General features: G+C 49.1%; 9 protein-coding genes across 9 annotated transcripts; 7 read left to right on the top strand and 2 right to left on the bottom strand.

Annotated features, from left to right (window-relative positions):
- Positions 1-1019: 1019 nt before the first annotated feature.
- Positions 1020-1604, top strand: TrAFT101_009708 (uncharacterized protein; the record flags this gene model as incomplete). Its single annotated transcript, XM_024906682.2, has 1 exon — positions 1020-1604. The coding sequence occupies one exon, from the start codon at positions 1020-1022 to the stop codon at positions 1602-1604; it is 585 nt and encodes a 194-aa protein (XP_024761362.2).
- Positions 1605-3685: 2081 nt separating this feature from the next.
- On the top strand, positions 3686-4144 carry TrAFT101_009709 (uncharacterized protein; the record flags this gene model as incomplete). The annotated part of the gene is made up of 1 exon (XM_024906681.2): positions 3686-4144. The coding sequence occupies one exon, from the start codon at positions 3686-3688 to the stop codon at positions 4142-4144; it is 459 nt and encodes a 152-aa protein (XP_024761361.1).
- Positions 4145-6878: 2734 nt separating this feature from the next.
- Positions 6879-8286, top strand: TrAFT101_009710 (uncharacterized protein; the record flags this gene model as incomplete). Its single annotated transcript, XM_024902501.2, has 1 exon — positions 6879-8286. The coding sequence occupies one exon, from the start codon at positions 6879-6881 to the stop codon at positions 8226-8228; it is 1350 nt and encodes a 449-aa protein (XP_024761360.1). The 3' UTR covers positions 8229-8286.
- Positions 8287-8350: 64 nt separating this feature from the next.
- Positions 8351-10905, bottom strand: TrAFT101_009711 (uncharacterized protein). Its single transcript, XM_066128738.1, has one exon. The coding sequence runs from the start codon at positions 10240-10242 to the stop codon at positions 8437-8439; it is 1806 nt and encodes a 601-aa protein (XP_065984858.1). The 5' UTR covers positions 10243-10905; the 3' UTR covers positions 8351-8436.
- Positions 10906-12953: 2048 nt separating this feature from the next.
- TrAFT101_009712 (uncharacterized protein) lies at positions 12954-13605 on the top strand (the record flags this gene model as incomplete). The annotated part of the gene is made up of 3 exons (XM_066128739.1): positions 12954-12976; positions 13365-13427; positions 13482-13605. The coding sequence occupies 3 exons, from the start codon at positions 12954-12956 to the stop codon at positions 13603-13605; spliced, it is 210 nt and encodes a 69-aa protein (XP_065984859.1).
- TrAFT101_009713 (uncharacterized protein) lies at positions 13377-18514 on the top strand. The gene is made up of 7 exons (XM_024905531.2): positions 13377-13427; positions 13482-14604; positions 14807-15348; positions 15416-15542; positions 15608-16766; positions 16836-17316; positions 17378-18514. Exons 3-7 carry the CDS (start codon positions 15258-15260, stop codon positions 18184-18186), a joined length of 2667 nt encoding a protein of 888 aa, XP_024761358.1. The 5' UTR covers positions 13377-13427; positions 13482-14604; positions 14807-15257; the 3' UTR covers positions 18187-18514.
- TrAFT101_012056 (uncharacterized protein) lies at positions 18515-18933 on the top strand. The gene has a single exon (XM_066129456.1). It carries the CDS (start codon positions 18538-18540, stop codon positions 18853-18855), a length of 318 nt encoding a protein of 105 aa, XP_065984860.1. The 5' UTR covers positions 18515-18537; the 3' UTR covers positions 18856-18933.
- A 1540-nt stretch (positions 18934-20473) lies between these two features.
- On the top strand, positions 20474-23734 carry TrAFT101_009714 (uncharacterized protein; the record flags this gene model as incomplete). The annotated part of the gene is made up of 1 exon (XM_024900100.2): positions 20474-23734. The coding sequence occupies one exon, from the start codon at positions 20474-20476 to the stop codon at positions 23732-23734; it is 3261 nt and encodes a 1086-aa protein (XP_024761357.2).
- Positions 23735-24413: 679 nt separating this feature from the next.
- On the bottom strand, positions 24414-25505 carry TrAFT101_009715 (uncharacterized protein; the record flags this gene model as incomplete). Its single annotated transcript, XM_024909777.2, has 1 exon — positions 24414-25505. One exon carries the CDS (start codon positions 25503-25505, stop codon positions 24414-24416), a length of 1092 nt encoding a protein of 363 aa, XP_024761356.2.
- Between the last annotated feature and the right edge of the window lie 1956 nt (positions 25506-27461).

The following is a 27461-nucleotide window of genomic DNA, read 5'->3' on the forward strand; positions in this document are numbered from 1 at the left end:
GCGCAATCGGGATGTGGCGGGATGTGGGCGCAAGGGGTTGTAGTGGAGTTAATATCGTCAATTCAGATGCTGTCAAGCTGTCACTGTCTGTAAATATAGACTAGAAATTAAGAATTGGCACACAACGTGGCGATTATACACACCATTCTGCTACCTGTATCTTGTTAAAAAGGTGCTCTTATTTTTACCGGCGTGTACCGATAATCTCTTTCCAACCTCAGCTCTTCCGTAGATCCCCTGGCTGCATAATAGCTTAGATTTCTGCTTCTATATAGAACTTATCCGATTTGGTGACTTTTGTTGAAATTCAATGGGCAGGGTTATATTTTCGTAGATACAGATCTAGCCCCAGGAGGACCCTAGCCCCGATCATCGAACACTTCCCCAGACAGTTCGCAGTAGCTAAATGACGCGGCAATCGTAACGCCCAGGATTGTTCCCTTGCCGTTTATACATTAGAGCTGAGAACTGCAGGCTGCAGGCTTCATTGGTTAGTGGATCAGCACTAACAGACAGAGCTTTGAACTCCAGAGTCTAAGCCATTCTGATGACGATTCTAAAGCACATTGCTCCATATTTTGGATACGAAGCACGGTCTCCTACACTCTAACCTATTTGGATGACTATCCCGCGATTATTCTGAAGAGAATCGTGCCTCATTTTCAAAAAAAGAGCCTCAATCCCATAGTCTAAGCCATTTGGATGACGATTCTGATGACGATTGAGCCCCTGTTTTGAAGATGCGGCATTTTGAAAAGGTTTTACACACTACATGCATGGCATTGTGATCCTGGGCTCGGCTGGATGTACTCAGCAGTTACAAATTCAATACATACAATCATGACCTAATGTGCTGGTTATTGTAATTAGAATCAACGACCATATAAAGATTTCGATATCCCAGGTTTACAATTCAATCATAACAACATTCACTCCAACATTCACTCCAACAATCACTCCAACAATCACTACTCACACTCCCTTATAGCTTTTTTGTTATTCAAACCTTATCATTCAAAATGAAGTCCGCCATCATTGTCTCTGTCCTGGCCGCCGCCATTGCCAACGCCAACCCCGTCCTCGCTCGAGGTCAGATGTGCGATGTGGCTCCCACTGCCAGTGCAGCCAACCCACCGGCACCCATCTCCTCTCCAGGAGCTACGACTGCCAGTGAATGCCGTCAGCAATGCGAGGCCGACAAGTCCTGCCAATGCTTTGCCTTTGGCCTGCCTCCTAGTGCCACCGCGCCAAAGTGCATTCTCTTCGCTGTGCCTGCCAGTCAGGTTCCTCCTCAGGGCACAAACCTGAACGTTTTCGATAAAGATTGCACCGCCAACACCGTTCCCACGCAACCTCCAACGGCTGCCCATCCCCAGGGCCCGGCAAATGGAGACAGAGCTGAAAGTGGTGCTAATGACGGAAGCGGCTCTGCCAAAGGAAATGGTGCCACTTCGAGCAACAACGGTGCTGGAGCCGCGTCATCAACCCAGAACACCCCTGGAAAACGAGCCAATCTCTGCGGTGCTGCTCCATCTGGCCCGTCTAAGAACCCCCTTCTCCTTTCCGGATTGAGGTCACCGTGCCTTCCCAGCAGGCCTGCTTAGACCTTTGCCAGCAGACCAACGAATGCAAGTCGTAAGTTGTCTCTAAGAATCTGACATCTATTAGAGGTAATTTTTAACATAATGTACAGGTGCGAGTTCGGCAAACAGACCGCCAATGGTCCTAGGGAGTGCCTGCTGTTCAGCGTTCCCGCTGCCCAGCTCCCTCCCCTCTCCAATGGACAGACGTTCATGGCCTTCGATGCCGGTTGCTAAATCAATAAATTTCAAGTCCTTGGAAGATATTTTCCCATTCTAAATTTCTTTTTAGATTTTGATTTTGAGATGGATCCAAGGGAAGAGTGTTACGACCCAATGACTTATGGTCGTGACAAGCGATCATACGCAAGATCAACAGAAATATACATTAGCCAATGATTAGAAGTGGCAATGAGTAGCAGCTTCTCTTGATGCATAACTGACCATATACACTCGTTCAATAGTTTAGATAGATAGTCGCTCGTTAACATGGTACCATGATTAAATACACAGTGCAGTTGTTTGTGCAATTGAGATAATTTTCAACAAGTGCTTTGACTGCCTAAATCAGATCGCCACCGTCTATTATTCTTCAAAATCTGCCGGAAACATTACAAGAGGCTGTCGTCCGCTTACTTACGTCGACTATGCGCATCCAACACAGCCGATGGGAGAGCAAGTGTTGCCACCAGTGAGACTAACCAACAGATCAGAAGAGTCTCTCTCAATATGTTAAACACCAGAGATTGCAACTAATAAGAAGTAATATACTCTTCATGGCGCAGGCTTGTACATGATTTTGCCCAGTTGAGGTGCCCGAAGAACCTGTCCAGCCAGATCACAGCCAACTTTATGTCATGGCAGAAATAGGCTCTGCTTTGCGCATTCGCAGCCATTTAGGGTTACTATCCTTATCCGCGCTAAATTTTCCTACCTAACAAAGTAACAATTCAAGATGGGAATTACAGCAATAGGGAGGATAAACAATCAAGCTCCAGGTTATGATTTGTGGTTCGTTTCAAGCCAGAGGCTTACTACCGCTGCTAACACCTAGAACCATGCATATATAGGGCGAAAACAGTTTGTAAGATGCAGAGTCTTAACATATACGCTACTAAAAAGCTGCAAATAGCCTGCTAGGAATAAAAATATGCTGTATAAATATAGGTCGTTATGCTCTTTATGTAGAAGAAATGGTCACCACGCTTGTCTAGGAAAGGATACGCAATTTCTGTAACAAGAAATGATGCTGCCTTTCTTCGTTATCTGTCATTCGGACATGAGAATTTCGACCTCTTAGTTTGTACTTGGTAATATATGCTAAACAAAGTGTTGAATTTAAGATACTCTTATAGTCTTCAGACACGATCCTTGCTCCTATCGGCATTTCCAGGTTTGCGTGAAGCCATTGTTAAAAACAATATAGTTAAGGGGCCATGTCACGGCAAAATTTCGATAAAGAACAACTAAATAGAACTCTCAGATTCTTGCACGGGACACATTTTGTCTGGTCCTTATGGTCTTTTGTAGTAGCTATAGTTTGAGACGCAGTATCAATTGCTTTATGAAGAAGACTTTATAGAATCTATTCAATACTCTGTATAGGGTATGTAGACGATGTCGTTTAAACTGACGAATGTTGAGCTCGTAATGTCGGCACTCGGCGCCGGATTGAAGCCTGCCACTAGTAATTGGTTTAGCTAATGCTCTGACATGTGCAGGGGTAGGCCGCGTACACACGGCAGAAGCACCCGACCGAACAACCAATTTAGGACAAAGATCCACTTTGCCGAGAAGCCTCAGTGAGTAGTTTGCCATTGTCATGACACTTTCAACTGGAAAGAGCATGTTGTATTGAAATATCGCTGTTGTTGTCAGCATTCGTAATTCTTTAAATCAACGGCTTTGAAAGCTCCGATGTAAGACAGATATCCTTTTTCGACTTCATGATTCTTTTACCTTTGGGAGATAAATAGCTTCCGTATGCCTCCCAATAATATATCATGCAATCTCATATACTCTCCTTTCATCGCGAGTAAAGGCTCCACAAATTTACTGCTTCGACCCTCCATTCATCTTCAAGTTCCTAAAGCAATCATTACATCATGAAATTTCTGCTTTATATTGGTGCTCTCACCGCCACTCTTCCCTCTGTTTCGGGCTCAGGTTCGGTTCAAACAATGGTTCCTGCTTGCCCTCCTCGGCCAGCCACTCCACTGGAGCAACGAGAGATCTTTTATGCCTTCGTGAATGAATTCAATGTTCAGAAAAACATTCAAGAGGCATTCAACAATTACGTTTGGGTCGATTACATTCAGCATAACCCATCCATTGGACAGGGTCGAGATGCTGCTATCACTGCGCTTTCTAAGATTCCACGCGTCAACAACACCATTGTTCACCAAACTTTCATTAACAATACTGGTTTTGTGCATCACTATGAATTTTCCACGCCGCCAGTTAAGATCATGGATGCTTATCGAATGAATGGAAGCTGCATCGTGGAACACTGGGACGTTATTGCCAACCTCACTCTTGGCGAGATTGATCCTACCCCTTTGTAAAGCTGATATTCGGTGTTTAAAATAAGGCGACAATTACAATCGAGGAGGTCTTAGATGTATATTGCTCTTCAGTGGATGCAGTTGGCTTCTTATAATGATTGTTGGGTTCTATTGAGCTTTCATCATTTGGGGCTGTAGGTCGCATACTTATATAGATAGGTATACATGCACAAGGTTCATCATCTTTGCATTACCCACAATCCAAGTGCCGAGTTTGCTAATATAGGCTACAATGCCGTTGTGATCCCACAGCGGATATATACATAAATCCTGCTTGAACGTTACCCTTACCTCATGCCTGTTCAATCGATGAGAATTCGACAGCCCGATAGGGCCGCTTAAGTGCTGCCGCTAATTCTAGGTACTACTACTAGTACTAATGGATTTTTATGGCAGCTCATGCTTTTACGTGACATCGAATGCAAGCTCTATTAAGGGGTATGTAAGGGGGCCATGCTACCTCAACTACCGTTAGGAGCTTGAGTAGTCTGGACGCGTCACTATGTAGACTTAGGCAGCATTTAGATCAGATCTCAAGCAGTAAAAAGGCTCCAAGTATGAGGCGAAGCGCACCCTGGTCATTTTTAACGAAGCTGCTGTTTGCGAGAACTACCAGGATTACTAGCCATTCGAGGTCAAAATCTCCACCGAGGAACATATCAGCCAATAAAAAATGCACCGAACATGTTTAGAGTCTAAGCTCCTGTCCTAGTCAAATTAGGGTGTATTTTAGTTTGTCTCGGTCTCCTCTCCTCTCCACTCCGAGAGAATAAGCACTCGATCAGACGATGAACAAAGCTTTGAATACTAATCACGCCCCTTGCAAGCAAATGCTTAATCCAACATTTCTATATGGCGTCCATCGGGTAGCCGTAAAGAATAGAATGCCTATATGTAATAACGTTCTACTAAACAGACCAAGCTCTATCTAATATCTGAGCGCCGCGAGGGATTGCGATGCTGACTCGTCTACCGAAAGGATTCCTGCTAGTTTAGGCAACCGCATTTCAGGGTTACATAAATTTTCAAGCGCAAACTGTTTCCAAACACTTCCATGTTCTTGCTTCTAACCAAAATTATTCTCTTTGTGTACAATGCGGTCCTAGTACTAGTATGCGCTATTTTATATTGAGCCGAAGATTCCCTTTAACTATTATCACCCCGGCAGGTTAAGTGGTTAAATTCAATTCTACCTATATGTAGTTGCGGGCAACTTCCGCAGGGGCGTTGCTACTGTTCAGATCCCCCTTGAAACTAAAGGAGGATGATTAGCAATCAAAATCCTTCCATTCAAGTGCAGTACCTATTCAAACGCAGCATATAAAGAGAATAAGAACGCTTCAAAAGGCTACAGGAACTCGGTATCGAAGAAAATGATGAAGAGTATCTAAATTCCAATGAACAGTAGTATTAGCTTAAAACTTTGGTTGCATCGGCTAAACGGCCTCACAACCCAAGTTCAACGAGCCTTATAAACTGAGATTTTATGAAAGATAAGTGATAGCCGCTTCGGCTAGTTAGGATAGCTACCATCTAGCGGCCCTACTATTGAATCACATGTTTAAACAAAGCTTTCCTTCTGATTCGTTCCTATACGCGCCTCGGCAGTCATGAATACTAGCGTTTCGGCGCTCCCTACCATCGCCTTGAGATGCACCGAGCATCTCTTTCTTCCCTCTCCCTGCTTTGTCACGTTGCAACGCCCAGTGTGCCATCTTTATGCACGAAATCGGATTTTAGCAGAGTGTGGGGTGCAGCAGCTTGTGTGTTATTAGCCCGAATATTCGGAAGCGCTAGATATCGTGATGGTGTGAAGAACCAACCCTACCTACGGCCCAGAAGGGTAATCCTATGCCCAAAACATCAAAGCTAGCTCAGGGGTTTGTAGGGAAGGATGCCAATATCAGATGATACTAGCACTAGTGACAACTGTAGAAGTCTTACAAGTATGTGCTCGTGGCTATGCTTACTAGGATTGGCAATGCCAAGATATCGAAGGAAGTGACGTCGACGGATCTCACAGCTACCTTACTATTATAGCCGTGGTGGGAACGAACTCTGGCACTTTAAGATTCCAACAAGTTCTTCTCGGTTTCTAAACTGCCATCTCTCTATGTGCTTTGCATACAGTCAAAGGACTTGCACCCCGGGAGGCCCCGGAGTTGCGGCCGCAGCCGTTCTAGGTACTGGTAAGTGGATATAGCAGCTAGATGCAACATAAGACCATCACAAACCAGATTTAGCCCCAGTCTACGAAACGCTTAACAGCTCTCCTGCATAAACTTCGCTTTAGATGGTATCCTAGATAATTAGACACCATTGTTGCCAAGGACTATCATGCTTGAATTCGGCAGCTGAAAGATGCGGCTCCTTATTCCATAAGTCATTCATTTCATGGAGTGTCCGAAGGAAGCCCGGTACTATTCTATAATTGTAAAGTGATATTTTCATGCCCAGACATGGAAGTGGATAGCAAACCAGTTTCCCTCTCAGTAGATTAGATGTTCGGTCCGATGCTAAACACTTGACATTCTGAGACTAGACGATGAAGATTCGAAAGCTTCAACTTGGCAATAGGAGTAAATAGGTATATAAAGGAAACTCTCTACGTATGGAAATATTCATCAGACAATCCAAATCCAAGTCTTGAATTCAAGACGGTAGAGGTTGTCGGACTCCCACATTCCTTTCTCATTTGATTTGATTTCGCTCCTGGGTACAAAATCTTTACACAATGCGATATCTCACAGTACTTACTGCCCTTCTGGGTGCAGTATCAGCCGCTCCCTCTCTTGTCTACAGAGCCAAGTCGCCGTTCAGCGTCGCCGACCCCGGTACCGCTGAGGATATCGTTATCACCGCGGACAATACTCTCAACGGAACTTTTCACAGCCCAAACACGACGATTGTGAACAAGAACGCTATTCACTCCCGTGCTCTCGCTGGAAACTTGCCGATCAAGCTCATCAACAATTTCAGCGGCAACCAAGTGAACGCCTACATCTCCGGTTTGGACTCTGACAACCGAGTCGTGTTCATTGCCGCCGATGGCAGTTTAATTTATCCCAGCTCGGGAGGCTCCAGTGTCCCTGTTCCCATTAACAGCAACATTGCCATTCCTCTACCTTCTCAAGGCAACTCCATTACAGTTACTCTGCCTATCGTTCTTTCTTCTGCCCGAATCTATTTCTCTGAGGGAAATCTCCAGTTCTTCATGGTCAAGATTCCCAATGGTGATGGCTTGGTACAACCTTCGCCGACCAACCTATCAGATCCAAGCTCGGGTATCAACTGGGGCTTCGTTGAGCTAACCTATACAAACGCATTGGCTGTATTCGCAAATATCAGCTATGTTGACTTTGTCGGCATGATCCTCAGCATGAGCCTGTCCACTAAAGATGGAAGCGGTACTCAGATCACCAAGGGCCTCGATTCCGGCGCAGTCAGCCAGATTTGCAACGGTCTCGTCCAGCAGGGCAATGCAGACGGCTACCCATGGGCTTCTCTCTGTGTTGCCAACTCTGCGGGAACTCCCATCCGCGCACTGTCTCCCGGCGACTACACGGCCATCAACTCAGCCGGGTTCCAGAACTACTGGAACGGCTATGTCGACCAGGTCTGGAACCAGTACACAAACAACCCCCTCACCATCAACACTCAGAGCTCTGGCAACGTCAACTGCCAGGTTTCTGGCGGCACTCTTAACTGCAGTGGCGATAACCGTGGCTACGCCAAGCCTTCAGCTGCTGATATCTGGGGCTGCAACAGCGGACCATTCGCTATCCAGGGCGGTGACAATGCCATCCACGTGGCTGTTGTCCCCCGTCTCTGTGCTGCCTTTGTGCGATCCACCCTCCTCATTGCTGGCGGCAATATCCAGCCTGGTGTGAGTGCATCTCAGTACTATACCGTGAGCCCCACCAACCACTACAGCCGCCTCGTTCACCAGTACGAGGTTGACGGAAGAGGATACGCTTTCCCCTACGACGACGTCAACCCAGACGGCAACGAGAATGCTTCAGGTGTGCTGTCTTCGGGCTCCCCTGATACTCTGACCGTTTCTGTTGGTGCGCCACTGTCCTAATCATATGTATCTACCAACAAATCTATTGTATATACGAGAGATGAGAAATAGAGAAACCTAGGGTTCTCAAAAGTTTATAGATAGTACAAAGAAATAAAATGTGTGTATATCAATATATATCTCTCTGAACATAGTGACAACGGTTATATTTATATAACACAAATATTATTTAAAACTGCTCTAAGATTCTTCACATTTAACTACCTGCCTAAACAATCTTATCCTCGCCCTCTTTAGGAGTCAAGTGTAGCCGACGCCGCCACTTCATTCGACTCTTACGCAAGGCACGCTGTGTCCGGTCTAGAGGATAATTGACTGGGGATTCACCACCAGTAAATATAAAGAAATCGTAAAGGAACGCCCCGGTAAATGAACCCATGAGCGTACCTGCGAAAGGGCCATAGAACCAATAAGGATTTGTGAATAGCTCAGAACCATAGCCAAGCGCCAAGAGCGCCAATCGTGGCCCAAAGTCACGGCTCGGGTTAAGAGCAGCGCCGGTCTGGTTGGCGAAACTGATAGTGAGACACGTAATAACTAGGCCAATAATAAGAGAGTTCATGCCCGCACCAGGGGGTGCATTTTGGTCGTCGCCGAGTGCTAGCACAACGACAGTCAGACACATTGTGCCTACAAACTCATTGAACAGAGCTGTAGGGACATTAATGTATGCGCTGCGCTGGTTTGTGACGAAGCAATTCATAATGTCTTGATCTGTGCCTGTGCTAGTCGAGAGATAATGCTGGATAGACACGTAATAGACACCATATGCAGCAAAACACGCACAAAAGGCCCCAATAAACTGTGCAAGAAAATACTCGGGCATCTTGCGCTTAGGAAATCCACGGTAGAACCATAACATAATAGTGATTGTAGGGTTCAGATGAGCTCCAGAAACGCCACCAGAGATGTAGATCCCTATCATGGTAGCAAAGCCCCAGGCCCAGGCTGTAGTATTAGGGTTACCGGCATTGGCCACGGTAACGGCAATGTCGGCGCAAAATCCGACGGTCAGTTGAATGAAGACCGCAAGAGATTCGGCCAACGCTTCGCGATGATGGGTGCGGACAACAGACCAGACAGTATGGTTGTTGTGAATTTCGTCTTCCACTAAATTCTGGACTAATGGGTGAAGATCCTCCGGATATGCCTCTTGATCGAGGCGAAGTGTTTCGAGAGACCTGTTGCCCTCAATGAGTTCGTCTGGTCCTAAATCAATTTCTCCCTCGCCCTCGTCTAGCCGCTGAGACTCACGGCTTAGTCTTTTCTTCGATGCGGTACTTGCATGCTCAGACTCGCCCTCTTCCACAGTATACAGAGGACTCTGGACCGACGGGCGCGTAATAGTAGGTCGTCTTTGGCTTGATCTTGTCTTCACAAGCTGAGGAATTTCTCCAGTCGTCGACTCAGCATCCGATGCTAGGATGGTTTTGATAAAGTTATTTTCTCTCTGCACCCGGGCATCGGTGACTTGCGCTGCCATCTTGCGCACATCTGCCGACTTATCGATGCGACCCTTTTCAAGCTCATTCGGGTCAATATCCAGTCCCAGCTTTTGGGAGTTTTCAGCCGGCAGCTCTGCGTTGACACAGTTTTCCAGCAATTCATTCTTGGTTGGGACCATTCCCGGACGAACAACGCGCGGCAATGGCTTTGCCAAACTCCATATTGGCTTGGCATTGTTTGGCTGTTCGTATGACGGATTAAGATCTCCATAGCCTGGATGAACAAAGGGCTCATGCGCGCTGCGCAATTGTTGAGAGTCGCTGGGACCGGCAAGGTTGAATTGAGTTCCCTGACCAGCCGTTGTTATGGGGGCCGTGCTCCGAAGGGTGGATCTCCTCGAAGCTCTGCTCCGTCGGCGAAGGCTTCCGTAATCTTGGTCTTCTTGATTCTCGGAAACACCTCGTCTAGATGAAGATACTGCTTCGTTTGTATCTTGTCTAATTGGCGAAGTTGGGTTGCCGGCGTCATCATTGGATGAGCCATGGGCTGGACCAGACGATTGGTCCATGACTCTGAGAGGCGTGCGTTATCGTCAGCAATGGTAGAGATGCCAGATTTGGTTTCATTAGCCGATGCTATCAACCACTTGTAACTGGCTATTATGAGGCAATATCGACCGTCATTTATATTTCCGTTAGCAGTAGGAGATGTCAACTTCGCAATAAAGAGAGAAAGAGGTCGGACGTTTGGTAATGAGCGCAGATATGGAAAGTAAATAAAACGAGCGAAAGGACGATCAATTCCTCGGCGAACACATAAACTATGAGATCATACGGGCTTCATCATATATAAAGGATATATTGTGAACCTGCAGACTAGGTGCTATCTACGGCTAAACCGGAGCAGATTGCGACGTCTTTAATCCACATGTTAATCCACAATCCGCGTTTCGGCACGATAGCTTCGGGCCTGTGCAAATAAAAGAAGAAACCGATCGACGTCTTGATCCACTTCAACGCAAGACAAGAACTTGGGGTCAAATGAAAATTGAAGATGCCAGCATGTTTTTCCCGTATCCTGGTAAGCGAGAGAGGAGTATATCGCCAGCTCACAATTGATCTTCCCTAAAAGTACCGCCGATTGCTTCTTGAAATATCTTGCCGGTGCCTGGTGAGAAATTTTTCGATATCTCGGTCGCCACATAAGTGGAGAGATTGAACATTGAATATGTGACAAGCTAAGAATGGTAATTAAAGCTGCCACTAAAATATTTGGTGTTTTTCGAGGCAAAGTTCCGCACTAAATACTAAACTGCTGTGGGACGACAATTGAGTCAAGCAAAGCCCTATACAGTACGATTAATTTCCATAAACGTTTATAGATTACGATAACACTAGAATAAAGATCGAGGAGATGAGAAATTCAGGTGATGCATTTATACATTGTCATTGCAGAGAGCAGTGGATTGCAAAGTACATGTAAGCTTGTAGTAAAGTACGAGGCCGCTGCTTCTAAGTTGCTGCCGCAAAATTCACAATACGTCCAAATGTTGAAACTCTAAATATGCCTCACCTGCTAATTTTGACGTTTGGCTGAGTAATAGCCACGATACACTGGCATCAAATTTTAGCTGCTACAAATCATTGTACCTGACCTTTGATGAACCTTGTTATTAGCAAATACCTATGACCAGTTTCATGGTTACTGTAAAGCAGGCGGGCAACATCACTTACCTTGGCTTTGAGAGAATATTCATCTTGGAAGAGCCGTATCTGGGCACTCAATCCTTAACTTCATGGAACTATGTCAGCTTGCCTTTCCGACGGGGTGACTGAGAATTTATAATCTGGTGCTGGTATCTAGAGAGCAGTAGCACTAACATCGAAGACCTATTTTTACTAATCGTGACGGGCTGAGCGGTCTAATGTAGTGCAGACTGTTTGGGATGTGAAGCAAAAACTAATAACGTTAGATTCATACTCGAACTTTACTTTGCTCTTTATCATTCGGCCTGTGTAATTGTAGATACGGTAGATACGGCAAGTCTTGTATGAATCCCACTGCGTTCGTTTCAATATGCGGCATCGTCTAGAATACTCAGCTTTGACAACAATGTAAATAGTTCATACAGCAAACCGTTTATTCCCTCGACTCAACTAAAGCATTTGTCGTCTTCCACTTTGCTGAAATCGAGCTACACAACTCCTGAGCATTGATCATCGGGTGTGCTATCAACGAGACTCTAAAGTCCAGCTTAACGCAGGATACCATCTCCAATTACAATCAAGTTTCTCTATTTATCATGCGGTAAGCTGAAAATCGTCTCTCTCGCCATTATCATTAGGAATATATACCGCATCTGCTATTCGTCATTTAGACGTGAGCGGTGCGAAGAGCTACCCCTGAAGAGTGGGGAGACTTGATGACCTGGAGCTCCGTTGTACCTCCAAACGATTGAACGCAGGGCGGATGAGAAGACAGATCTTACCACTAACAAATGCATGGTTTGAGGAATTTTCATAATTGAGATTGGAATATTTTTGATACAGCAATTACAATCTGCCCCAATACCGCGCATGCAAGGATTCTCAGAATAAACATAGCTCACCTTCGCCACAGACTCCGTCTAACGTTTCCAAAAAGTTACTGCCAGTTAATATGCAGAGGCCAGTTGGATGCCATGGATACATGTGAAGACAGCCAATGGTGAGCAAATTTACCAAGATTCTTGGTTGTGGCTGAGCACAAACCATTTACTTGTTTAGGCACATATCTTATAAGCAAAGGCTCCGCTATCTCTGTATCTACAGTACAAGTATACATGGTATTTGTTATGTAGCTCCAAGGGTAGCTAATGCATAGTATGTGTAGGGACGGCTTAACAATCTACCCCTCCCACTTATTTCTTCATGAAGCGCAAGGAGGGCATCTCGGGCCGTCTGTCGTCCACTAGTAGAACTCGAAACTGAGCGGTATTACATACTGAAGGCGTGATTATACAGATTACATAGCTAAGATAGCCTTTCTTGCCTAGATCTAGCTCCGTAGCTGTCAACTCGGCCGGTAGACTATGCGCTGACGGATGACGTTACTAGCAGTTGGATCTAACCCCCTCAAGATCGACAAACCGGAGGAGGCTATGATAGGTACGGAAGTAAAACTGGGCCATAGCTGGGGGATCGACCAAGAATGACGCCTACATGCAGGCTACCGTCATCAATATGTATGCCATCTATCGATTGAGTGATGTGATGTCGTTTCAATGCTGGGGAAAAGCGCATGCAGCCGAGGTATTACGAACGGTAAGCTTGGCGAGGCATGTACATGTACCTATGCATGGATGAATCTGCGATTAGACGGCATCCAGCAAGTTTTGTTCCTTTGCGCGCAAATACTACCTCAGTCCTTGAGAGATGGCAAAGAATGGCGAACTAATCAATTTTATGCCTCAGCTGGCTCTTGATGCAGGTTTTGGGGGGGCGGGCGTGCATGTGCCACGCTTTGGTGGTGTTCCCCTGTATTCCAGAGTCCAGAACGCCGATGAAGGTGCATCTTCAGCTGGGCCAGGTGTCGCCATGGCGTTGGACCCTGGCGGGAGCCGACATTTGTCCGACCAGTCACTTTGAATCCGTGCAACCGATGACGCAGAACTGCAAACTCATTGGTGTGGCACTACCCGCCTTCACACAGGCCTGACGACGACTCGATTTGCAGCCGGTCGTCCAGGATCGAGAGATCGCGATCATTGCGGATGTGCGTGCTGAGGAACAGAGAGACTGCGATAACTGATAACTGACCGCCCGGCAGCACGTGTGAAATGCGGAATGTGGGAGGAAAAGGCTTCTGTCGGTCACAATCAATCTCCATTGTCAATCTCCATTTTGGACGATTCACTATTGCTAGTGGCTCTACTAGCAGTAGCACCCACTGAACAGGCAGAGTTGATGCCTTCCAACGGCATATTCCATGTGAGACAATTGGAGGACAGTCGCAAACTACGGCTACAACCTCTAGCTAGGCGACCGAATTCGCTCGGCCGTACTCTGCCATCCACAGCTGATATGCTCGCGGTGAGATGCAGGTCGCCGCATCGCTGCTTGACGGATACCATGTGAGAAGAAAGAAATCATAAAAAAAAAAAAAAAAAAAAAAGGAATGCCACATTTCCGACAAACTGGGTACTCGTGGGGCACAAGGCTCTGTCTGGACGCCGTGAACGAAGCCTTTCCCTTGGCCTTGTGGGGGAATCTGGCCTGACGCGATGGCGAATTCGCAACGACCCGACACTAAACGGTCGCTCTGAAAGTTTATTCCAGACAATAAGACGAGCGGCTCGTTGGGTGTCTTTTGCTAATAGGGCGGGCCAGACTCGCGCGTGGCGCCAGAGCCTCGGCGTGCTCACTGCCAGGCCTCTTCAGAGCGAATTACGAGCTGCCGCAAAGCCGATGCCAGAACCAAGTTTTTCACCTCTGCCAAGGGTATGACGAGATTGAAGTGCCCTTGTCGCGCTCTCTGCCGTCAAATGACCCACAAAAGCACAGCTGAGCAGGGATCAAACCGCAGCGCCAATGCAGGCTAAGGCCAGCCGGGCAGGGAGTGTTGAACCCACGAGCCACGAGTTATCGAACGGTGGCCCCTCCCAGAGGGGGAAATGAGATTATACTGAAACTAAGGAGAACAAGAGATAGAGAGAGAGACAGACGAAAGAATTGGGAAATTGCCGCTGGGATTGAGACCATAGCTTCTTGTCCTCTCGTCTCGTGTCTCTCTTCTCAGCTTCGTTCTCGCCTCCAACTTTCCCGTAGTTGCACGCCCGTCATTCGGTCGTCTGGCACGGCCACCCGGTTTGTTACCCGCCAAGCCACACTCGCGCAAGCTCCAATAGCAAGATTAGGATCCAGTCCCTCTGAGCATAGAGACAAACAACTATGTACGTATAGTTTAGTTTAGTTTTTTTTTTTTTTTTGTCCTCTTTGTCGGCCCACACATTGCTAGATCGGCAAGTTGGCGCCGCAGCCGGGTCCTTGTCTGGCTGGCTGAGACAGTGACTTATTAGTAGCGTGGCCAACTCATCAGGCGAAGCTTGGACGGGATTAGAAGATGAGAAAGAGATGCACTAACTAGTTGGCTAGCTCAGGCGGTGGTCAGAGGGAGAAAAAAGGCATAGTAAAGGGGAGCACAACTCAGCTCGTGTCTTTGGCAGATACGCGTTTAACCTCCATCTCGTTGTCCGGCACCCACTGCCGCTGAGGACTTCGGAACTCGCCTTCCCTGTTCCTCTTGCGTCGCTATCGAAAGATCGATTGTTGATCAATCTGCTAAACTTAGTACTTTTGTACTTTTCATTGGCGTTGTTTTTCCCGCCTTTCTCTCTCCACTTGGCAATCTTGTTTGAATCTCAAAATCCTTGCCTTGCCCACTCTCCCTTGTTAGCTTGCACTTGGCATTCAATTCGTCTTCACAATTTTCTTTCCTTCTTCTTTATTCACGCCCATCACGACGACGATACATCTTCAATATCGGCTTTTTCAGCATTGAGCACCAGCTGACGCGCGCGGCAAGGGCTGCGAGCACGACGCCAAAATGGGCAACTTTATCAGCTGGCTCGACAAGAACTTGGCTCCCGATTCCAACCAAGGTTCGGCCCAAGGCACTCAGCCCGAGTCGGCATGGGGTAAGCTGAAGCTTCAACGGGTGATTAGAGTTTCTTCGTGGCTGACTGGACCTGTGTATGATATTAGGCATGGTTGATACCCTGATTCCTGTGCTAGTTGTATCAGTCATCTACATCGCCATTTTCCTATTTCTTAGAAGATCGCAACGGCGCTACTATGCGCCGCGTACATACCTAGGATCATTGCGAGAAGAGTGAGTAGCACCATTCAGGCCAAGTAGAAAGGTTGGGATTTAATTCGATATTGACGCCCATGTAGTGAGCGGACACCAAGTATACCCAGCAATCTGTTGACTTGGGTTTCCGCCTTCTGGAAGATTCCCGATGCCTATGTTCTCACCCACCAGAGTCTCGACGCCTATCTCTTCCTCCGATACCTACGCATTTGCTTCGTCATCTGTTTTGTCAGCCTTCTCATTACCTGGCCCATTCTCTTCCCTGTCAACGCCACCGGAGGCAAGGGGTTGTCCCAACTCGAGATTCTCTCTTACAGCAATGTCGACATCAACACCAAGAAGAACTACCTCTATGCCCATGCCTTTGTTGGCTGGGCCGTCTATGGCTTTCTCATGTACATGATCACGCGCGAATGCATCTTCTACATCAACTTGCGACAGGCTCACCACATCAACCCGCACTATGCCAAGCGAATTTCTGCCCGTACTGTTCTCTTCACTTCAGTCCCGGATGAGTACAACAGCGAGGAGCGCATTCGCAGAATGTTTGCTGCGGTCAAGAACGTCTGGGTTTGTGGCAAGACGGATGAACTCGACGAACTTGTGGAGAAGCGAGATGATGCCGCTATGAAGCTTGAAAAGGGCGAGATTAGTCTCCTGAAAGAAGTTAACAAGGCTCGCGCCAAAGCTCTGAAGGAGGGCGGAGAAACTCACCCCGAAGGCCCTGCATCTGCCAATACCGAGGATGGCGATGTTGAGACTGGCGATATTGCTTCCCGATGGATTCCCGACAAGAAACGCCCGCACCACCGTCTTGGCCTTCTTGGTCTCGTTGGCGAAAAAGTCGACACTATCGAATGGAGCCGTTCCGAGCTGCAGCGACTGGTCCCTGAGATTGAAAAGGCTCAGGCCGACTGGCGAGCTGGCAACTACGAAAAGGTCCGCGCTGTTTTTGTCGAATTCGAGACCCAGGGTGACGCCCAGTTCGCCTACCAGTCTGTTACTCATCACCTAGCCCTGCACATGGATCCCAAGGCCATTGGAGTTCAGCCTGGAGAAATTGTCTGGAAGAGTTTGACCCTCCCCTGGTGGCAAATCATCATCCGCCGATACGCGGTGTACGCTTTCATCGCCGCTCTCATCATCTTCTGGGCTATTCCTGTCGGCATTGTTGGTTTGATCGCCCAGGTAAACACATTGAAGACTATTCCAGGCTTGACCTGGATTGCGGATATTCCCAAGGTAAGCAATCTTAGAACACAATAGATGGGCCGTTCGTTCCTATTATAGCATGCGCTAATCAGAAGATAGCCCATTCTTGGAGTCGTGTCTGGTTTGCTCCCAGCAGTGGCCCTCTCAATCCTCATGTCGTTGGTTCCCGTCATCATGCGACTGTGCGCCAGACTTTCCGGCGAAGTATCTCAGTCCCGCGTTGAACTGTTTACTCAGAATTCGTACTTTTTCTTCCAACTCATCCAGGTCTTCTTGATCCAAACTTTGACCAACGCAGCCTCGACAGCCCTCGTTCAGATTGCTCAACAGCCGGGACAGGTCTTCACCATTCTCTCCTCGTCTCTGCCAACGGCATCTAATTTCTACATTTCTTACTTTATCGTCCAAGGTCTCACTATTGCCACCAGCGTTGTTACCCAAGTTGTCGGTTTCTTCGTCTTTACGCTTCTGTACAAATTCTTGGCCAAGACGCCTCGAGCCATGTACAAGAAGTGGACCAGCCTCAGTGCCATTTCTTGGGGCAGCGTTCTCCCTGTTTACACCAACATTGCTGTAATTAGTATGTTCCCTCCTGTATAGCCCTAGTAAGCTTTTACGTCTGCTAACGCTCTCTCTTTTAGGCATTACATACTCAGTTATCGCTCCCTTGATCTTGTTCTGGTCATCCCTTGGCATGGGCCTGTTCTATCTGGCCTACCGATACAATATCCTGTTTGTTACGGAGACTCAGATCGATACACACGGCATGATCTATCCCCGTGCTCTCAAGCAGCTATTTTCTGGTATTTACTTGGCCGAGATCTGCATGGTTGGTCTATTTGCCGTCTCCAAGGCTGCTGGGCCTGCTGTGCTTATGGCCATTTTCCTTGCCTTCACTATTCTATTCCACATTACGTTGTCGAGAACACTTGATCCTCTCCTCTACGGCCTGCCACGCAGCCTTCAAGCTGAAGAGGAAGCCATCCAGGAACGTATCGCTGGCAACGAGGGTGCCACCAGCGCCGAGGAGGGCTTGGTCACCAATGAATTGTCGAATGAGGACACCGTGAGCAAAGCACCTGGCACCAAGGCGGTGCCGAATGTTCCCGCCAACAAGGGCAACTTCATTCTCAGATTCTTCAAGCCTTGGATCTACGCCGACTACGCGACACTACGCGAATGGTTTACTTCCGAAAAACACTTTGCGGAACCGATCGAATACTCCGAAGAGATTGCAGCAGAGGCATACCTACCACCATCTGTATCGAGCAGGGCCCCAATTCTCTGGATTCCCTCGGATCCCGCGGGCTTGTCAAAGGTTGAGGTTGCTGCATCTAGCAAGGTAATTCAAATCACAGATGAGGGCGCGGTGCTGGATGAGAAGAACCACATTACGTGGGACTCTGAGGGAGCTCGACCTCCTATTTGGGAAGAAAAGATTTACTATTAAGGCGGCCTGTTACGTGATACCCCCTCAATTTTTATTCTGCCTGGCGTATAGCTGGCTTTTTTTTTTTTTCTTTGAGATCGTTATATATACTATACACTGGTGGTTTTAATGGAGGAATGAGAAGAAAGACCCATAAAGATATAACATTTTGTTTACGAGATAACGTGTTATTGGTCGCTTGGACAAGGTCCGGCTTGAATATGATAACACTCTTTGAAGGAGTACGACATGAGGTGGAGCTCAGAATTAGATGAACCGGCATTGGTTGTATCACCACCAACAAGGACAAGCAGGCTATTTGCATCTTTTTCTTAGTTTTTTTTTTTTTCACATCAGTCCTGAGCTTTAATAATGTCAGATACAAATAGGAGTAGCAATGGAGAACAAGATGAATTGTCTCGGATGAGGGAGCCTTTCTCTTGGTTTGATGCGCTAACAGGTTTGCCGGATGCTGCTTGCTTGCTCGTTTTTATTGAGTGTCTCTTCTTGCCGCCCCCAATTCTGACTAGTGGACGGTGGTTGACGGTGGCGCGGGTCTCTGTCATTTCCCAGGCCAAGAAGAGGTGGAGCCTGAGGCGATGGTGGTGCAAGACAAGGCGCGGACGAAGAGCAGCAGGCCACGATATGGGCAGGCTGGGGGAAGCAAATCAACAGACTGCTGATACGTGAATGTGTGTGTGCTGGATGCTGTAGCCTGATACATAGTAGTAACGGATGGATGGAGCCAGCGCATGAAAAAGAAGTAGAAAGCAGCGTGACACGCATTAGCAAAGTATGATGGGCAAGACTCAGCCAATGGCATAAGCTGCCAGCCTTTCCCAGCCGTCATTTTACAGCACCTCATCATAGCTCATCGATCTATTCGCTGCAGGGGCTGTTTTATCATGCGCGATAGCTACTACTACTTGCAATATACACCAGTGTCTGCCGTAATACATACATAGTACTGCACACGCAGCTATCCCCAGCCCCTCGCAGCATCACATGTCCGTGCCTGTAGTAGGTGGCTGGGCTAAGATTCGCCCAAAACAGCAGTTGGCTGACCTAGTAGCGGTTACATGGAGACCAAAAAAGAGCTCGGGTCCCTCTCCCGCTAGAGCCGTGGCGAGGCCAAGCTTTGGTTGCTCCCGGCAACGGCGGCCGAACAGGCGACGACAACAAAACGGGGGTGGTGGGGATGGAAAGGAAATTGAGCCATCATTAGTTAGTAGATAGTCCATAATAGAGAGATACGAAGTGCAACACGCGGTGATTACTGCTGCTGTACGTAGGTAGTATGCAATCATCAGTTAGGTAGGGTTGTCTTGTTTGAATTGGATGAATAAGAATAAAGTCAAAGCAAGGCAGGCACTTGTCATGTCCCATGTGAAGCATATTTTGACAGATACATGTACAAGTAAGGTATACGGCGCCATCTACCTAGACAGCTGCCCGTCAGTCGTACCTACCGTATGGCAGCCTGCCCGTCAGCGGCTAATGGCCCTCGTGCATGTCCAACCACGGCAACCACGGCCGCCTGCAGCCCGCCTGGGCTTGCAACCATGTTAGCTCTTTCCCTCCGCCTTTATCGCGCCTACCCCCCTGTCTGGACGATTCCGAATCTGTCAATCACCACCCGCTGCTGCGCCTTCCTTCTGCTTCGTGACGCTAATCGCCGGGGTGCATCCCACCGCGTTGGTGTCTTTTTCTGTTTTGTGCCCGCCAAAAGCCGGTCCAGGTCCCTGCGTCGTCGTCGTCGCTTGTTTTGTTGGCTTTTGGCCTCTCTTTTTCTTCGCGGCCGCTTTGGCGCAGAGCTTCTTTTCAAGCTTTGCTTTGGATGCTGCGTTGTGTTGGCGCCGAGGCAATAAGGCTGGTTTGTTCTGGACAAATTCTATTGTCTTCTTTTTATTTGACTTTATCTCCCCTTATTCTTTAGCTGCATCTCTAACCTTCTTTTGCGGGAGAGGGGCGATTGGCCGCCGCGTTTGGCTTCTTCGCCATCACTGCTGCACGTACCATACGTACAGTACTCGGTTGGATCTTTGTGGGGAGAAGGAGCTTCTCCAGCACCGCCAGATATTTGGCTGAGACGGTGGATGCGATTCTAAAAGGCGACGAGAGAAAGTGAACGGCAGCTTGAAAAGAAGAGCCGGACAGAAAAGTCAAGAGTCACGATTGCGACAAGCCTGCCAAGGATCGACATGCCACGATGATATGATCGACAAAACGAACAGGGCAATCAAACTCAAGCGAAAACACCAGAAAAGAATTCGAGGAGCGAAGCGGCATCTCGAGGCGGAATCGATCAATGGCCGTGCTACCAGAGGCGTTTGCTCGCGGACGCGCGAAGCCGCATCGCGCAACGCCACGACTGGCGCCGCCTTTGCGCCGACTATTGACAGCGGCGCTGCTCTTGGGAGCTCCGCTGGTGGCCACTGCGCATACCTTTCCATATAATCCCACACAGATCTTTACGCCCAGTGTGTGCTTCAACCAGAGTACATGTCACGGAGCGGACGTAGCCTACATCTTCACCCAAGACAGCGACGATCACGTACAGTTCCTATCACTCAACATTTCGAGCACGATTGGCGCAGACACAAAGCTGAATCTTGTATCGACATATCTACCCTTCTTGGGCGGAAGCAATCCGCCCAACGCGGCATTTGGCGCTGTAAGAACCGAAGATGGCTCCGTACTGGCATATGCTGGAGCATGCGATCAGGGACCAGGAAACGTTTGGACCTACGGGGAGGGAGATGGCGGTAATGCAACGTGGGTAAAGCAGGCAACCACTTTGGGTAAATTGAAGCAGAGCGCATCAAGAGGGCCGTATTTCCTTGGCGGAACAATTGCTTTTTCGGCCACACTGGCCCCTTCGCTCGACGAGCCGACGATTTATACTTATGGCGGCATGTGCGATACGCCCTCGGACAACTCGACCGGTTGGCAGGCCGAGGCAGACTATACCACGAGTATGATGACGCTTACCCCGACCGACAGCAGCCCTTCTTCAAAATCCTACGTCCAAGGCATCGCGTCAAGCACTGGGCCTAAAACGCCCATTGCCGGATTCAGCCTCACCGCATTGCAGAGCTCAATGAGCAATAACTCTGGCACGGTCACACAGCAGACCGCGTATGTTGTCATCGGCGGCCACACTCAGCAAGCCTTCATTAACATGAGTACCGCTGCTGTGTGGAGTCTGCCCGAAGAATCCTGGTCCTATATCAACATTCAGCAGCCGGCCGATAATGCCGACGGCGTAGACAGCAGATCTGGTCACACGGCCATACTGAGCGCAGATGGACACTCAATTATCGTTATGGGAGGCTGGGTCGGTGATGTGAATACCGCGGCGGATCCACAACTTGTAGTGCTGGAGATGAGCGAAACATATAGCTCCTGGGCATGGACCGTACCGAAGCAGCAGCCCAACTTTGGCGGCAGTGGCATTTATGGGCACGGGGCGGCCATCTTGCCGGGAAACATCATGATGGCATATGGAGGGTGGCAGATTGGCGGTTCCAGCTCGTCAAGCAAAGTGAAGCGACAATCCAGCGTCACCACCTCGCCGCAGTTCTTAAACTTGACTGACATGACATGGTCGACCACCTACAGCAATCCTACGGGAGGCAAGACCCCTGGTAAGACCCCCGGCGGCGATACCTCTAGCTCGACAAGTGATGCAGCCAAGTCAAAAATCCTAGGATTGAGTCTTGGGTTTGGTATTAGTGGCGGAGCTCTCCTTATTATCTTGGCTGTCGCCGGTTGTTTCTGTTGGCGTAAGAGACAGAGGAGAAGAGCTGCTCGCGAAGAGACGATCAGGGCCATGGCCCAGGACGCGAGCATGTTTGTCCACGATACGTCCGAGATGGCTCAGCGGGATGATAACTTTCCATGGGGCTATCGCAGTTGGTATTCCAATGGGCAAGATCAGTATCAGCTTGGCGGAGATGATCGGTCTCTCGGGTACGAGGGCATGCGCGGCTCATATGGCGGCTATGCACCGGTCGTACCTGGAGTTGCGAGAAAGCCAGTCTCTAGGCAGCTTCGTGGCGGTTATATGCCGGCGAATACTCAGAATAGCTTCATGCCTACTCCTGGTCAAATCCACCCTATCATGGAGGATGAGGAAGAAGACTTGGCTCATCAGCGTGTTCATCCTAACGAAGTCACTACGCCCACCTCGGAAGCATACTCTGATCCATTCCTCACACCAACCGTTGCCGTGGCTTCAGGGGCTCTCCCAGTGTTCCAGCCACCGCCTCCTGGACAAAGCACCGCTGATCCAAACCCAGATAGCTCATTTCAACACGATCCGGATGTGCAGGATTGGGTTTCTGATGTTGATGCCGCCGATGCGATGTTGGCGAGATATAATAGCACACGCCAAGGCCAGGGTCGTGGGTCTCCCATGAGGCGAAACTCCCAGCGTTCGACTGGCATGCGAGACGAAGATCTCCGCACCGATTCCGCTCTATCGGAATCGAATCGTAGTGGGGGAGATGGTCTGGGACGATCCAGCTCCGGTCGATGGTCCGCGATTGTTGCCAGTGCTTTTGGGGGTGCCTCATCAGCTACCACCGAGCCAGGCAAACCAGGCAGCTCCTCTTCGAGCAGCTACAACACAGCAAAATCAGGGTTCGGCGCTTTGCAGGCGGAGGGCCCCAACCTGTTGCTCGGTCGTTCCACGCCTCAAAGTCCATTCGACGATGAAGAGCCACCCAGCTCACCGTCAAAATTCAAGCCTCGGCGAAATTGGCTAGGCTCCTTGAGACGCGTCTTTTCTGGCGCGGAGTCTAATTCAGGCGACTTATTATCTCCCAGAGACAGGTCTCCTCAGAGAGAAATATCGACGGATATGCTGAGCAACGATTATGAGACACCGCTCACAGCCATAGGTAGCGAGATTCTTAGAAGGAAGCAAGGCCGCCAAGACTGGGAAGGTGCGGAAGCTGGCAGTGCTGCGGGGAGAGAAAACGAATGGGACATTGAAAGGGCTGTGGAGAACCGCCTTGTGCAGGTCATGTTCACAGTCCCCAAGGAGCGCCTTCGTGTCGTGAATGGCGAAGATTTTGACGATGGAACCAGCACCGACGAAAGAATACCTCTCCACATGCCGCAGACGGCAGAGCTGGTTGATATGGATAAGAGGTCATCGCAAATCGATCCTTCGCTTCGTAGCGCCAGCAAGCTCAGCTCGCATCTGGATGACGAAGGCGGCGGTGTACCTGTAGATGAGGGAGATCGCGACGACGGCTTCCTGAGAATCAACCAGGACGATTACGAGGAGAGGAGCGACCGGGACGACAGAAGTGAGAGACCGCTCTCTATCGCAACAGATGTGTCGTTTGCTAGATCAGCGAGCGTGTATACGGCCGAAGCCATGACTTTTGAGCGTCCCAAGACGAGAGTGCTGCAGATGGTTGATCGCATCGAGAGTTTCGGCGCCAGCAATAGTAACGACAACAGCCCTTCAGTGAGCAGGTCAGGAACGCCAGCATTGCGAAGCATCAAGAGCAAAAAGTCTATGCGGAGTCAAGAGCAGCTGAGACGGCATCAGTAGGAATAAAATGTGAAAAAGGAGGGGGGACTGGGCTAGGAGAAGAGGGGTCTTTAGGATTGGGGGCTGAGGCGATTTTCTATTTCTTTTTATCTGTTTTGTTTTCAAGGGATATCTTAGGGACATACGTTGGGATATATGGGATGGCTTGGAGACATATGGAGTTGATCATACCACCCTCTCGTTTGGAAGTGTAACTGAGCGTTCTTTATTTTTGGCAAGTTAATGGTGCTGTTATTGGCATGTATGTATATAGTCTAGCATGGAGAGATGGAAAGGACGGTTTTGTGGATGGGACGGATGGATGGACGGGATTGACAGGATGGGATGGACAGTGGAGAGAATGAGCAAATGTATCTAGGGTGATGGGCATGTATGTATGTGCGTATGAGTATATATATGAGTGTGTTATCTTGGGAAATATTCAAGCAAAAAAAAAGTTGACAATAGTCTGCGTTAAATTCCAATCCTTGATGCGTCTAAATCATTCCCAATGCTGCCTGTGAATCGTCCTATGTAGTAGTAGTAGTAGTAGTAGTCCGTAGTATGTATGTATGCATATCCATCCAAATCAATCAAACGCCATGTCTCAGTAAAAGAATGCAAAAAATAACAACCCACTCGCAGATACCAGCAGCCATAGTGCTAGTAGCAGTAGCAGTACAACAGTCCAATCATTCATTCATTTCCTCCCCCTCAGCCAGACATTCCACTTCAAAATCGTGCCAATCAGCTTCCTCCCCGGGAAATCAATAATCACCACGCCGACCCTCGCCTCGTCGACATTGCCAGACGCATCCTCAAGATACTGCCCCGTCATGTCATTCATGCCCTGAATGGTCCTGTTCATGGGCCCCGCCGCAGCTTCAATGGGCAAAACCCCCACAGAGGCCGACGTGTGCGCCAGGTACAGGAAGCGATTGTCGTCGGGCGCCAGCGCGGCGTTTTCGAGCGCGTCGCGGATGGCGGACCACTTCTCCGAGAGGTGGTACACGTCTGGGATGATCCAGAGATCCTCGAGGACCATTTCGGGGCCTTCCCACTGCAGGCCGTAGGGACCGTCGCGGGAGTCAAAGTTTTGCAGGATGAAGATTTTGGAGCGCAGCGCGCCCAGTGTAGGGAGGGGAGCGGCAAAGTCGTATTTGTACAGATGCTTCTTGGATCCCGGTGCGGTGAGGGGCGACGCAAAGTGGTGATAGTTGAAGGCGTCTTCAAAGGAAATTGTGTTGTCCGGGCCGATGGGACTGCCCTCTTCTTTCAGCCGCATGAGAATCGTCTCGGAAGGGTTCCTGTCCAAAAAGGCAAAGATATCCAGCAAGACCTGCTCGTAGCCAAAGCCCGTATACCCATTCGCATGGTAGATGTGCAGCTCATCATTGCGCAGCCTCGCGCGGATATCCAGATAGCGCAGCCCGCTCTCCAGCTGCACGGTCAGGTTCCAGTTCTGGCACTGCAGCTGCTCCGAGCCAATCTCGTACGTCATGGTGTCGTGCGTGCCGGGGATGCTGAGGCTCGTGATGTGCACGTCATCCGGGATGGCAGCCATCCAGGCCGAGTGATTCTCGTCGCCGGCGTCGAAGCTGTAGAAGGACTGGTAGCCGCGGTAGCAGGTGGCGCCGGCGGTGCAGGGCCCGCCCAGGGAGACGAGCGCGTAGAAGAGCGCCGCGGCGAGCAGGAGGACGAAGGCCATGAGGCTGGAGGAGAGGCGGCGGCGACGAGGGGGACGAGGCTGAGGAGGGCCAAGGGCCTTGATGGGGAGTGATATTGCGCCCATGATGGCGGCAGTTTTGCGTGGTGCGTGTGCGATACCGGCAGTTCAATCTCGCTTCTAGCGGTGCTGCTGATGGCAGTCTCTCGCCTCGACGTCCAATTGCAATGCAACGGTCGGTGTGCGCAAAGCAAGGGGGTTGTTCAGACACAAGGCCCGTCTATCGCAACCAGTCACATGCAATGACCCGCATCGGAGGAGGGCGATATCTGGGGTAATCAAGCAAGAGTGTTAGTCAAAGACCACACACGCACGGTGAGACAAGCGAGCAAACAGAACAAATAGACACACACGCCGATTCTTTGTATTTCCAGGTCTCGAATTGCGGGTTTCGCCAGCAGGCCCGAGTGCTCGCGGTTGTCTGGCCGCAGAAAAGAGCAAAACAAGAGTCTCGGATACTAGATGATGCAATGCAAATGCGATGCGGTGCGGTGCCGCGCGTAACCGGAGGATGGATATTCTTAGCAGGATCGGGGCCGAAGATGCTCCGGGCACATCACCGGGTTCCCTTCTGCAAGCACCAATTCCGCTGCTACAGCCTCGCTGTTTGCTGGAATACAGTCGATTTCATTGATGCCACCAGTAGAAAAATCAAGTAAATCGCTCAGGGGCTTCCTTTGACCTATCTTTGCCCCTCCTCTTCAGCGCAATTCTGGCCATTCGTCCACAAACGTGCTCTTAAGCGTTTCAAGGTTCAAGCCGACTCATCAGTGCCACCAATTGATCCCACGTGTGAAGCAGTAAAAAACGGCAAGCCGCAAATCAGCCACCACCACCAAACAAACCCTGTCAACTTCACCTAATAAACCTTCAACTCACATCAAATCGAACGTGACATCGACACAGCTCATGATTCTCTCAAGCATAAGGGAACCCCATAATTCTGCCAAGCCGTCCGCGATTTTTCTTTTTTTTAAACTATCCTGCTCGGCAAGCGCTATCAAACGTTACAAGAGCCCAAAATCACCTCTTTTTGATCGCTGATCAAAGATCCAATTGCTACGCCTCGTTGCTTATCAGATCTCACTTGATGCCCCTTTTTGTGGATTCCCGACCCTCCCTTGCGTCTGACGGAAATCCTACTTGAACAAGGGGATACGAGGCTCAATTCTCAATCTGGCAACTACACGCCGCTTTGGCTTTTCACTGCCGTCAACTGCCCTCATTAGCTCCAGTGTCAAGCACCAACTCTTCCTCCATATCCATCCTTTCCACCGAGCGGTAAATCTGGGGCCTCAGCTCAGTTGCCGTCCAAGGTTTTGTCCATCTCAGCTGAAATGCCATCTATCCACAGCGCTACCGCAAATTAGAGTAGGCCCTCGTCGTCAATAGTCAAAGCGGCTTCTCGTATTCGCGGGCGCTGATTTGGCGCGCGCCGCGAGGGAACTTCGGCCCCAAGATTTGCAGACTAAAATGCCATTTGCTGGGTCCCTCTGCTTTAGACTTTGTGCACGTTAGGGATGGACCCTGGAGCGAGCAAGCCTCGTCGGTGGATTCCACTGTAATGGCTCAGAGTAATAAGGGGGAGGCTCACACGTGAAGCTTTGAGCTATTACAGCAGAAGCTTTTCGCAGTTTCGGCTGCTTTGTACAAGCTGAAGAGCCAAGCCACCGAGCATGAGTCGGACACATACAGTATTGTCTGCAATCATGAGGGGATGCAATATCACCACCTCAAAAGCCAGGGGAGAGTTGAGAATCGGCAAGACATCATGGCAGTAAATAAGACTACCACTTCCCTCTCAAAGATCTGTCCCCGACGGCTACAACGATGACAGCACTTTTCCTCTATTGTCCCAATTGAGCACGCGCTCACAAGACATTCATTCACAGCCAACGGGAAGCCAAAATCCAATGGACTCAGCAGATTCATAATATAGACTGGCTCGAACCATTTGCTCCGGCTCAGTGGGCGCGCGTGTCTCGATTAGGGCTGCTCCATACTTTTAACAACTATAGCCCG

Source organism: Trichoderma asperellum, chromosome 6, assembly GCF_020647865.1.
Source record: "Trichoderma asperellum chromosome 6, complete sequence".
Taxonomy (NCBI): Eukaryota; Fungi; Ascomycota; class Sordariomycetes; order Hypocreales; family Hypocreaceae; genus Trichoderma; species Trichoderma asperellum.